Here is a 13,094-nt window from a genome sequence, read left to right on the forward strand (position 1 = left end):
GAGGAGTGGCACCGCTCCCTGCTGCCCAACGCCAGCTCCTCAACAGGAAATTAAACCAACCTCTCCTGTGAGCTGCCGAAAGCGGCGATCGATCGAATTTAAATTGCCTTCTGTTTATCATTCTGCGTCACCATGACCCTGGTGTCTGTGCATCACCCTGACCCTGCTGTTTGTGCGTCACCCTAACCCTGATATCTTTTGTGGTTTGTGTGATGCGCAGGTGCCAGCGCAACTTTGTGGGCATCTACTGCCAGCTGGATAACCGGTGCGCCAGCTCGCCGTGCCAGAACGGCGGCACGTGCAGCACCGTGGTGCGGGGTGGTGTGCCGGACTATGCTTGCGAGTGCCCGTTGGGCTTCATGGACCCCGTGTGCCTCACCCCCGCCGACAACGCCTGCCTCGGTGTGCCGTGCCACAACGGCGGCACATGCCGCCTGCTCTCCCTCCACAGATTCGAGTGCCACTGCCTCCTCGGGTGGAGTGGTACGTTCCACACGCCAGCCTGGGTAGTACCGCAGGGCGATCGCGTGAGGCGGTACGAGACTCGCTTGGCGGGAGGGAATGAGATATGGGTTGACTGGCAGATGCACCGACATGTGCTGCCCACTGTGTGAACGGTGGTACATAGCCACGCATGCACACTGCTGTTACACACATGTGCCTTTGGCACGCAAGGTGTTTTTTTATGCTCGGTGACATTCACGATCCACAGTGATATCCACCTCAAATGAGCATCTAGGCGGTGCTCATCTCCTGTTTACCACCCTGAGCCTGTGGTTGAAACTACAAATTCCTATGGCGGGGGTGAGTATACCCTTAGGACAAGCACTTGATTTTTGACACAAAGCAGTGCTCATTTCTTTCCACCCCAGAGGGATGATGGGCCGAGTCAAACCCCCCCCACCCCAGAGCAGGAATTGAACTAACCCTGACTCTCCCCCGTGCGTCTCCGTGTTCGTGACGCAGGCAAAACGTGCGAGAAGGCCGACCCGTGTGCCTCCAACCCCTGCGCGCACGGCGGTGCCTGTCGCGCCGTGGGCTCACGCTACGCCTGCGCCTGCCGGCCCGGCTTCTCGGGGCCCATGTGCCGCGCCGACGTGGACGAGTGCGCCGCCAGGCCCTGCCACAACGGGGGCTCTTGCGCCAACGTGCCGGGCTCGTACGCGTGCGCATGCCCCGCTGCCTACACTGGCCGCCACTGCGAGACGGCGTACGTGCCCTGCGCCCCGTCGCCCTGCCTCAACGGGGGCACCTGCCGGCAGACGGGCGACACGGCCTACGACTGCTCCTGCCTGCCAGGTGACGGCTACCACGTGCCGCGGCGTCGCACTCGGGGTTGCCGTTACGACGGCGCGCTTTCCCAGGGCCGTCTCGCCGAGTCTCCGCTCGTTTTTCAGGAGGGTCCTGCTGAGTTTGCGCAGTAAGGGGGGGAGCGGTATTGCTGTCGTGTGCTACCGGACCTGCCAGTCAGGACGCGTCAGTTAGGAAGTTCCTGTCAGGAGCTGCCAGTCGGGACGCGCCAGTCGTGACGCGTCAGTCAGGCAACTCACCCTTGCTGTGGCACGTGCCTTTCTGCCATTGAACCTTACCAGGGATTGAGACTGGTTATTTGAACTTTGTCTGGCACATATTCTGGTATGTGCTGTCAGTTGGTGACTTAAAGTTATTCAGCTGTGTAGCCTCATAACGACCACTCATGTCTACTGTGGGGCTAAAAATACCCCCCAGAGAGAGCTCCTCTGGTGGGTATTTTTGTCTTTGTCTTCCACCCTGCCAGACATCTTGGAAGAGGTGGTCGTAACCACACTTTACCCCACCACACGCGGCCTGGCCGATTGACTAACCGTGGTGGTATCATTTATCCTGCTGAGTGGACAGAGGTGGGAGATTGAATAAACGTTTCCCCATTGTTTCAAGTGCCACTCCAGGAGGTTGAACTGGTGACCTCTGGATTGCGAGCCCAGTGCGCTAAAACCACTATGTGGATATTCTATGAATTTAATATTGCAGTCTGCAGTCACTCACTCTGAACTGGATAAACCAATCATTTCCTGCACCATAGCTACAACACGCGCAGCTGAGCATCGTAGCCGCACGCACGCACAGGGAGCCATGAGGCCGTGGCGTCGCGCGCGTCTGGATGGTGGATTGGCATCCCCCGTAATCGCCTCGATCCTCCATTCCTTGCTGGCTGTGCTCACCAGCGGACACGCTTTTCCAAACCTCACCTGCTCTTGGCGCACGCGAGGTTGCGAGGTCGTGTCAGCCAAAAGTGCGTACTTGGCGCAGGGTGCGCCCTCGAGCTGTGGAGGAACAGCTTCTCGCGGCTGGCTGCTGCTGCTGCGTCCCATTGAAAGCCGCATCGGTGCCACTCCCGAACGGGTCGTGTGGACGAGCGTTATAAATACGAGCGGTATGAACGCATTCGCGTGTCTTCCATGCGACGACGCCAATGACTATTTTGTGTTACGGTGGGGTGCGTACTGCCAGGCCCCACCGCCGTGACTTCGCCCCCCGGTGACGTCACCTCTTGGGCTCGTTCCAAGTTTCGGTCTCCTAAAATTTCCTAACATGAGAAAGTTTTCTTAAGAATAGCTATTTTGCAATATCCGCGCTCAGCATTTCTTGTGATATTTAAAGTTACCAGCCCAGTTAATTAAATGCGTCGCGACACGGTGAGTATTTGCAGCCCTGATACTTGAAGTGGCGCGTCAGCCTTGTAGCGCGAGCAGCTATGGGGTAAATCATCCTGGAGCTGGATTAATATTCCAGTTCGAGAAACACAAAACTAGAAGCAATTGTAGAAATGCAGAGGTTGTGAAGAATATTTTAATTTTCATTGTGCATGGGAGATTTCAATTCATAAGAGGTTTTTTGGGTTAGATCGCGTAAATATGTAGTCGCACTCTTAGACTTGGAGGCAGTGCATTTATTTAGTTCCAACACAACAGGGTGACTTCACCCTTTAACAAGACAACGACCTAGGGTGGTGACCACCCTGGCTAACTACACTGGTTACTGAGTAACTATTAACTCCGGACCCGGGATCAACAACATACTGCCCGGGTCCACGTGCTGGAAGACTCGCAGACCGGAGATCGTAGACGAAGGGTTTCGTCCCTGGGACGGACAACCAAGATCCCTTTCCAGCGTGGCCGGCTCTGACCTTGGCCACGCCCCCCTTCCAGAACCGTCACGAAGAGCCTGGGTTTGAATCACGTGACCCTCCTAGCCCCCTCTTGGGGGTCCCCCTGTCATTCAAACCGGTCACGTGTCTTCCTCGATCAACCAGTGTCATGGCCTTACCCGACCTTCCCCTTATATTGGCACACACACACACCGTGCCCTCTAGGGCCGGCACTGCACTGACAGCATGTTGCCATCCAGCGATGTCACTCCACGCACACCGTGCCCCTCTAGGGCTGGTACTGCACCCAGAACATGGTGACATCCAGCGATGTTTCTACATCACCCCTCCCCCCCTCCTTCGTAAAACCCAGCGGTCTCGGCTGTCAACTCCCCCCTAAAAACAGAACGAAGCCCTCTAGCACGCCTCAACAAATACATATCAACAACTGGTATGTACAATATGCACACTATATACAGTGACGAACGGGGGAAGGGAACAGAGGGACAGAACACAACAATAGGGCAATAACACAATAGAAGAGGGAGAAAGAAAAAAAAACGTACTAACACACAATCTCGGGAACCCCTCCCAGCACCAGCATCACCCACCCTCAATGTGTAACAAGACCCGTGAGCACAATAAAGGCCAGGTGCAGCCAATGACCAATACGACTGACGAGTGCGACAACCAACCGACGGCGTGGGAGTGTGTGTGTGTGGGGGTCACGCGAACCGGAGAGTCTTGGAACGAGTCCTTGTAGCCGGGCCCCCAGGCGAGGTGGGCATAAGCTCCCTGAGATCTTGTTTAGCCGACGAAAATCAACACAAAACCGCAAGGAGCCGGCAGGCGCAGGCGTAGCGTGAGCCCACGGCGCGACAGGCACCGCCGTGCGCGGAGGGGTTGGAGGCACACGGGTCGGCCTTCTCGCACGTTTTGCCTGCGTTACGAACACGGAGACGGAGATGCACGGGGGAGAGTCAGGGTTAGTTCAATTCCTGCTCTGGGGTGGGGGGGGTTTGACTCGGCCCATTATCCCTCTGGGGTGGAAAGAAATGAGCACTGCTTTGTGTCAAAAATCAAGTGCTTGTCCTAAGGGTATACTCACCCCCGCCATAGGAATTTGTAGTTTCAACCACAGGCTCAGGGTGGTAAACAGGAGATGAGCACCGCCTAGATGCTCATTTGAGGTGGATATCACTGTAGATCGTGAATGTCACCGAGCATAAAAAAACACCTTGCGTGCCAAAGGCACATGTGTGTAACAGCAGTGTGCATGCGTGGCTATGTACCACCGTTCACACAGTGGGCAGCACATGTCGGTGCATCTGCCAGTCAACCCATATCCCATTCCCTCCCGCCAAGCGAGTCTCAACCGAAAAAGATTTTTGCGGATTGGCGCACTGTCACCCGTGTCAATATGGTGTCGCAGCAGTTTAGTACAGCCAATATTGTATTTGTGTCGACTAAAAACGTCGGAAAACTCGCGCAGAAGGGTTTGTAGCTTATCACGCTGTGAGTCGGACAGGTCCGATGATCCCGCGCAAAGCGCATCCAGCCACCCCTCATCACGGTCCGAATGCGGTTGCGACGGAGGAGCGGTGCTCATCTCTCCAATGACCGGTTCCTCACAGGGTACTGGCGTTGCGGGCGCAAGCACGGTCCCTTGAGGAACCACAGCCGTTCGCAACCCAACATTGAGGACTGCGATGAAGGGGTCCCCGTCCCCTTTCACAATGGTCTAGGCCGCTATCAAATCAGGTCCGTTGACCCCAGCCCTAGACGGTCCCAACAGAACACTCCGATCCCCAATCTCCTTAGCGAATGGTCGACGCAGCCTAAGAGGCACGAGCATCTGAGCTCCCGGCGATACGCGTACCGTCCTCGCAACAAGCGCCTGTACCGTCGAAAATGCCGTACGAACAGTAGCGGGGGAGGAAAAGAACATCATACGTCGGCCCGACGGGAGTTCGATGCAGCCTTGGTCGATCAAGATTCGAATTGGCATTTTGGCCAAGAAGTCCGTCCCCAACAGGCACGGAACTGCCAGCGAGGAGGAGACCAATACCGGCCCGGATAATTTGATGTCCCCAATACAAATTTACGCGCGGATCTGTCCGATAATGCCCAGCGAGCCCCCGTTGGCAGCATAGCACGGAACATCAACGGGGAGCAAAGGATGGCTTTGAACGGGAAGAATGTTATAAATTAAATCGTACACAATGGTCGCCGATGCTCCCGTATCAACTAAGACCCGCACCTCAACCCCATCAATATGCCCCACAACGTCCGACGACCCCGCCGACGCGGCAACAACGCGATGGGTCAACTCAGACCACTGGCTCGGTTGGAACGCCCTCTCCATCGTGGCACCTTTCGACGCAACGACAGGCGATTTCTGACCCCCGTTCGTTGCAGTGCGTGAGTGTGTCACAGGTGTGTGCGTAGGCCAAACATGTGGGGTGCCACGACTTGCCGGAGTTTGTTGGTGAGCCTTGGGTAGAGGCGCTGTCGTCCGGCCGAGGCGTCGCACCGCGCTGTCGAGGAGCCTGGCATCCCGAAGCCACATGGCCCCGGATGCCACAGTTGTAGCACCGCGTGAGCGCCCCAGACGGCTTGGGTTGATCCTGGTGACTCGGCCCGTCCTGAGCTGGCCGGCCCCCGGATCTCCATTTTGTCGGGCGACCCACAGCGCAGACCTCTTCCGATGGGAGGGTGGCTGCAGCCACGGTATGCCTGGCCGCCGCCTTGCTGGCCTTGCGACGTTGGGACAGCAAGTTTGCGTGGATGTGCCGTGCGGCCCGCAGGGAACACATCTCCTTGTCGTCTTGCGCCAAGACGACGATGTTCAAATCGTCCGCCAACAGCAATATCTTCTCAGCCACCATAGCGTTCACCCCTTCCTCGTCCATCCGCGGGAAAGCCGTCTTCGCCAGGGCCAGGAGAGCTGTGCGGTATGCCAGGGGCGATTCCTTGGTGCCCCGCTGACGATCGTAAAACAGCTGTCTGCAGTCAGAAGGTGGTCCGTAGACTGCAGACAGGAGTCGAAGCACCATCTTCAGCGTGGCGCGCGCCGATCTTGGCGCCGAGGTGAGGGTAGCGAGGGCGTCACTGTCAAGCATCGCCGGTAGCGCGCGTAGTGCTTCGTCGTCCGTCCATCACGACATTTTTTGGTGAGCGAGGAAACGTCTTTGGAAGGCTCCCCAGTCGCCGTCTTTCCCCACAAACTCTTTGAGCTCCGGCAATTGCTGCTGGAACGAGGCCTCCGCAGCCGTAGATCGCCAACCGTCGTTCCCGCCAATTCGTACAGTATCGGCGGGAACGGCGGGCGCCATCAGCGGTCGCACTGCTGGTGACGCGCTGGCCGCTGATTGGCGTTCGCCGTCGCCGGCTGCTGTTGATGACGTGGCGGCTTCTGGTTGGCGACTGTCGGTCACCTGATGTAGCCCGGCCCCGCCCTCAGCACCCACTGTACTGATGGCGGCAAATCCAACTTCCAGCCCCGTTGAAATGGCGGGAACTGGCGTTGCGTGTCGTCCGACGTCGCCCCGTGCTGCTCCTCCAACCCCCAGGCGAGTGATTTCCTCCAACGTGGCGGCTGCCGCGTAGAGTAGCTCCGCCAGGCGGGAGTGAGCCAGCCGCACTCCGTCAGCGGACGGTCCCCACCCGTCCGGCCGCTGCGGTGTGGGTGGACTCGGCTCCGGTTGCTCGGATTCGCCTTCGGCGATCTCGGGTGAGTCGGCCGAGGTGTCCTCCTCCCCCGGTTCCTTGGTACGGGCCGTCCGTCTTGTATCCATCTTTAGAAGACCACTTCTGACTCCAGTTGTAGTAGGTTCAAGGAGGCTTGGACGACGTAGTTGGAGGCACACTTATTTATTGAACGTTCCACTATATACAGGCCAAGATATACAACACTCGAAGTGGTATCGGCCCCTTCACCCGCCTAACAGGGAGATCCCACAATCTCTATCCCGGCTAGCCTACTCCCAGGTCCTCCACTACAGCTGGGATCACGGCACCCTGAGTCCCCAGACCGGCTCTTATAAGAACATCGGCTCTGGGCTCTCGGGGCCACGCCACTGGCTTGCCCTGGTCGGTCATTAGAAGGAAGGCAATCCAGGGGAATCCCAGGGCCTATCTAGCGGGTCTTCTTTCTTCGCTGGTTTAAGCTAAACACTGAACCCCGAGCCCACCAGCTGACCGCCTTATATAGCAACTCCCCCACCGAGGGGTGGGGCCGTGGGGGATCACAGCGCCGTTTTAGCCCCCCAGGCTAAACGGTGCGGACGTGGATGTAAGCATCCTTCCGCGTGCGGGCATAACCACCCCTGGTGTGTTTTTCGCCCTCCCGTAACACCTCTACACCTGTAGTAAGGAGAGTTGATGGCTTGAGTGGAAGGTCGTGAGGAGGAAGAGGAGGTGGTGATGTTATTGTTTTGAAGGGGAGTCCCCTTTGTGTGGGCAAGCGTCATGCACGCTGGCCATATGTGTCTCAGCCGTACAGGTTCTTTCAAGTCGCGATTGCCCATTCGACCTCCGAATTTCGTTCGGTTTCCGGGGCAAAAAATGTTCGGAAATATCGTTCGAACACCGATTTGTTCGGGTTCTGGTGTGTTCGGTCTCCGAGGTTTGACTGTAAGATTGGAGAGCTGATATATCAATATAGTAAAAGAATAGTCTTGCAGGACTTCCAACCAACATGAAAGCTGACCAGACGGCTGTTCAATGCGCAGCGCGTACTGTAGTGCTGCATGGTCAGAGCGCACCTCAAAGTGCCTGCCATAAAGGTAGGGGCAATACTGCTGCACAAAAAAAACTATAGCCAAAAGTTTCGGCGTTTCACATAGTATCGCTGCTCGGCCAGAGACAGTACTCTGCTGCATTATGCCACAATGCTCTCCACGCCATCCACGACTTCAGACAGAACGGCGCCAATTCCGGTTTTACTAGCGTCCGTATCAAGGACGAACGGGAAGGATAAATCGGGGTATCTGAGGGGAGGGGCGTTCACCAGGCCATCCCGGAGCGCAACAAATGCGGCCTCCTCTTCCCCCCAATGAAATTTCTGACCCTTTGCCGTCAGGCCGTGGAGAGGCTTGGCGATAGTGGCGAACCCGGCGACAAAACGGCAGTAGTAGGACACAAATCCTATAAAACTCCGCACCTCACCCATGGACTTGGGGGTCGGTCAAGAACGCACGCACGCAGTTTTGTCCAGGTCCGTCGCTATCCTTGACTTACTTTGTGGCCAAGGTACCGAACTGATGTTTGAAATGGATGACACTTCTGTGGTTTAAATTTGAGGTTCGCCGCACACATTTTAAGAAAGACAGCGTGTAATCGTTCCAGATGTTCCTTAAACGTGCGGCTAAAAACAATAAGATCATCAATATATATTAGACACGAATCCAACTGGATGCCAGCTAGAACCAGTTCCATTAGCCACTGGAACGAAGCTGGAGCGGAGTGAAGACCCATCGGAAGTCGATTCAATTCAAATAAGCCTTGTGGTGTGCGAAATGCGGTCTTCGGCTTGGAAGACTCATCCAGAGGGAATTTCCAAAATCCCGATAGGAGGTCAAGCATTGAAAAATAATGTGCCCCTGCCAGAGCATCCAGGGAATCATCCATTTGTGGGAGGGGTATGCATCAGCCACATACATTTGAGTAAGTTTGCGGAAGTCGACGCAGAAGCGCAAACTACCGTCCTGCTTCTTAACAAGAACGATCGGGGCCTCCCATGGACTAATGGATGGCGAGATAATATCAGCGGCCAACATCTTATCAACCGCCAGCCTTACGTAGTCCTTCTCTTTGGGGCTCAGCCGGTAGGGATTCTGCCGGATGGGGCGGCATTGCCCGTATCGATGTGGTGACTCAAAAGGGTATTGCTAATCACATCGGAGAATTCCTGCAAAGGCGCCCGCAACTCCTTCCTTTGAGTCTCGGACAATTCTGGGTTTGCGGAGCAGAGTGCATCCATCCACTTCTCATAGGAGTGCTGCTGCGGCTCCGTAACCAAAGCGGGCGACGCGTGGGCTAGCACGGTACCCTGCTGTATAACTGACGTGTCCAACCCCGCATTGAGGACCAGAATGAATGGTTCCTGGTCATTGAACACCAGAGTCTGGGCCCCAACCAACATCAACCCACGAACGGCTTTGTTTGAGGGCCCTAGAAGGATTCATCCCGCAGTTGCCTCCTGGTCAAGTGGCTTCCGAAACCGCAAGGGCACTAGCATTTGCGCCCCGAGAGGAATTGTTACGGTTTTGCTCGCAAGCACTTGTACCGTAGCGTAGGCCGTATGCAATCCAGTGGGCGAAGGTAAAAAGGCCAACCTGCGGCCCAATGGCAACTCGACACATCCCTGATCTATTACAATTTTCAGGGGCATCTTCCCCAGGAAATCCCAAGCAAGCAGGGAATGGCAAGGGACGTCGAAACAAGAACTGGTCCCGTCAATTTGATCTCTCCAATGCACACTTCTGCCGTTATTTGTCCAATAATGCCCAATGAGCCGCCATTTGCGGCAAAGCACGGAACCCCGACGGGACACAGGATACGACACTTTCGGGGCAAGATGTTATAAATAAATTCAGAAATGATGGTCGCAGACGCACTGGTATCGACGAGCATCCTAATTTTTATATTTCCTGTATCATACCAATAACAGCGGACGAACCCGCAGCCGCGGCAACTACCCTATGAGCCAACTGACTACTGACCCAGTCGGAGTGGCCAGCCGACCCTGGGACGGACAACCAAGATTCCTCTCCGGCGTGGCTGGCTCCGCCCTTGGCCACGCCCCCCTTCCAGAACCGTTAGGAAGAACCTGGGTTTGAATCACGTGACCCTCCTAGCCCCCTCTTGGGGGCCCCCCTGCCATTCAAACCGGTTACGTGTCCTCCCAGGTCAACCAAAGTGTCATGGCCTTACCCGACCTTCCCCTTAGGTCGGTACACACACCGTGCTCTCTAGGGCCGGCACTGCACTTACAGCATGGTGCCATCCAGCAATGTCACTAAAAATATATAAACGTGTCGTTAAAACCCACCACCACCCGACACAGCCAACTAGTAAGGGTTCAATCTTGATTTGAAGCTTCCGTGACTGCAGGAATCCATACTCTTTGGTTCTTTCGGTAAAGTCACGTAGATAGAAAATTAATAGATCATGATGTTTCGATCGCAACACAAGCGACCGTCTTCAGGTGAGAGAGAGAAAGCTACTGAAACAAGGTCTTATGTAGGCCTGAGTAGCTTTCTCTCTCACCTGAAGACGGTCACTTGTGTTGCGATCGAAACATCGTGATTTATTAGTTTTCTAGTAAGAGTTGTCATGTTAACAGAAAATGCCAATTCGTCACGAGTACAGCACACTGGTGTGTTGGAGAGCCAAGCCACACTATTTACAATCTGAGTACGACGTTTCGCCAGTAATTATAACTAGCTTCATCAGGCGACAGCTAGATTTGTGGAGGTGTCTGTTTCATTCCTTATATAGAGGCGTAGATGTGGTATATCACGCTTCTGCGCTCTTGTGCCACGTGAGGGGGGGGATTATTGAGTTATCGTACATTATGCATATACATTATGCGATCTTGTCCTTCCTGTCTATTGTGTGTATTAAAATATCCATACCAACGGTAATCCCTATTGACGTAAGCATGCATTTAAATTATGTATCGCTTCCACGCAGCACAAAGGCGGTAGCTATCCGAACGGATTTATTTTTATTTTATTATTTCAATTTCGGTAGATTCTCTCATTAGTCTTGGCCAGTAGTAGCTAGTTTTGCACAGAACTTCAATATTATCAAAATCAATTGAGTTTCCTTGTTGGCACGCGTGTTCTGACAGTAGCAGAACAGAGTTAGACTTCACAAATCTGGCTGTCGTTGATGAAGCTAGTTTTAATTACTGGCGAAACGTCGTACTCAGATTGTAAATAGTGTGGCTTGACTCTCCAACACACCGGTGTGCTGTACTAGTGACGAATTGGCATGTTCTGTTTACGTGACAACCCTTACTAGTTGGCTGTGTCGTGTGGTGGCAGGTTTTAATAACACATGTATATATTTACGCAATCTAACCCAAAAAACCTCTTATGGATGATATTGGTCGCGAAAGCCGACGTGTTAAACTGAGATTTCAATTAATCGTCGCATTCTAGAATTCATCGTTACAAATACATGCACACACAACTTCCGAGCGTGACATTATTTTGAATCGTTTGCACTTTTAATGTAGAATTGTTTTCCTTTCTCGACCTTTGCCTGCGCACGGATTTATTCTAATGGGGACGCTCAGCAGGGCCGTGCCGAGCCGACATTTGGCAGCAGGTAAGCCCCTCCGTGCTGCGGTGCCGGCCGAGCTGCACGCCGCCACCTCCCCCGCTCCGTTCCCTGGACCCCCCCCTCCAAGCCCAATCTGGCTCTGGGGGCAGAGCGGCGCTGGGGGTGGCTGCCCTAATGCGTTTTTCCACTGGAGGTATCGGCTCTCTGCGCGTCGGCACTTCCCATATAAAGCAGTGGCGGTGGTGGCAGCTTGTGTTGAGTGCCCGCACTGCTGGTATGCATGCCTCTAATTAGCCGCCTGTGAGTGTCATGTGGCGAGCTTCCCCCTGGATCCGCATTGAGGGCGGCCGCTCGTAAAGGGACCCACGCGGGCTTCCTGTTGTCGGGGCCGTGGCTTGTCGTGGCGCGATCGACCCACATGGTATAATGTAATTACGGCGTTAAATGGTCCAATTTGTTAACGTCGCCCCGAACAACTTAAACTTAAATCAACAGAGGTGTCCACTGTCAGGAAGCGGGACGCGCCGTCGCTGCGGCAGACGCGCCGGTGCGAAGCGAGGTTTCGCTGCTGCTGCTGCCCGCCCCGTGCTTCTCGCGGTTTTGCTGCTGAGCCCTCCGCTGCATCCTCAAGTCGCACCCCTGAATTCGGTTCCTAATAAAAAGCTCCCAGCAAGTGGAGTAAAACGTCAGATACTGCGCCAAATATTACACGCGGTTCAACCCGTAAGTGCACCGGAGAGAAATTAAGCCACCGCGTGTAGCATTCTTAGAATGGACCGGAATGGGCAAACTGATCGTACCCGCGTCGAATCGCGTTCCGTGAGTTTACGTTCGATGCTGTGTGATTTGGCTGCTGCGGCGGCGGCGCAGGCTTCGAAGGAAGGGATTGTGACGTGAACGTGGACGACTGCCCGGGCAACCGCTGCGACAACGGGGCCACGTGCGTGGACGGGGTCAACACATACAACTGCCAGTGCTCCCCGCAGTGGACCGGTAAGCGGCGGGCACCCGTCTGGGTGCGCGAGTTTCACCTCGCCTCCAGGGCTGGGTGGAGGCGTCGCGGGCAAGGTTTATTCTGGACTGTCTCTCGGCCGTTTTGTGTGGAGGAATTGGGATCTGTCGAGCATCGATGTATATCCAACGTTCTCCCAGCGATTTGCATGTTATTGACTACTTAGCTTCAACTAAGCACATGTCCTCACTCTCATCTGTCCCCTCCAAAAACAAAAAACAAAAAATTCACACCTTGCAAAAATTTCAACAACATTGCTTCAACACAAACAAATTCTAGACCGGTTTTGAGCTAGGCTGTTTAAACCAATGCTGATGGTAGAGTCAGATGTTAATAAGCAGCCAGGTCGATGAACTTCTAGACATTTATAGGCTAAGGGCCCTCTCTCTCTTAGACGTGGGCCCTAGCTCGACGCAAAACTCTGTAATACACAATAACATAAACAATAATAGGAAGAGTCTGTAATGAGACAATCACCGGGGCTCGGTGCCAAGATTCCACTTGGCACGTAGAGCGGGTGGCAGTGCGGGCACAGGGACCCGGAGCCTCCTGCCGTAGAGCCAGTTCTCTGTGTGGTCATGCAGGCGCGGGCAGGGGACGGGGTAGGGAGGAACCCGCGGGGGAGGGGGTGAGATCCATGGGAAGGATCCCGTGGGAGGG

General features: G+C 54.8%; 1 protein-coding gene across 1 annotated transcript in view; it reads left to right on the forward strand.

Moving 5' to 3' along the window:
- Positions 1-13,094, forward strand: part of LOC133341926 (neurogenic locus notch homolog protein 1-like) — a 107,543-nt gene that overhangs the window by 22,803 nt on the left and 71,646 nt on the right. The window contains exons 3-5 of the mRNA XM_061550765.1: positions 221-483; positions 967-1,299; positions 12,293-12,415. Of these exons, the coding sequence (XP_061406749.1) occupies positions 221-483; positions 967-1,299; positions 12,293-12,415 (719 nt within the window). The remainder of the gene's footprint in view (positions 1-220; positions 484-966; positions 1,300-12,292; positions 12,416-13,094) is intronic.

This window comes from Lethenteron reissneri, chromosome 12, assembly GCF_015708825.2.
Source record: "Lethenteron reissneri isolate LAM-NWPU_2019-01 chromosome 12, ASM1570882v1, whole genome shotgun sequence".
Taxonomy (NCBI): domain Eukaryota; kingdom Metazoa; phylum Chordata; class Hyperoartia; order Petromyzontiformes; family Petromyzontidae; genus Lethenteron; species Lethenteron reissneri.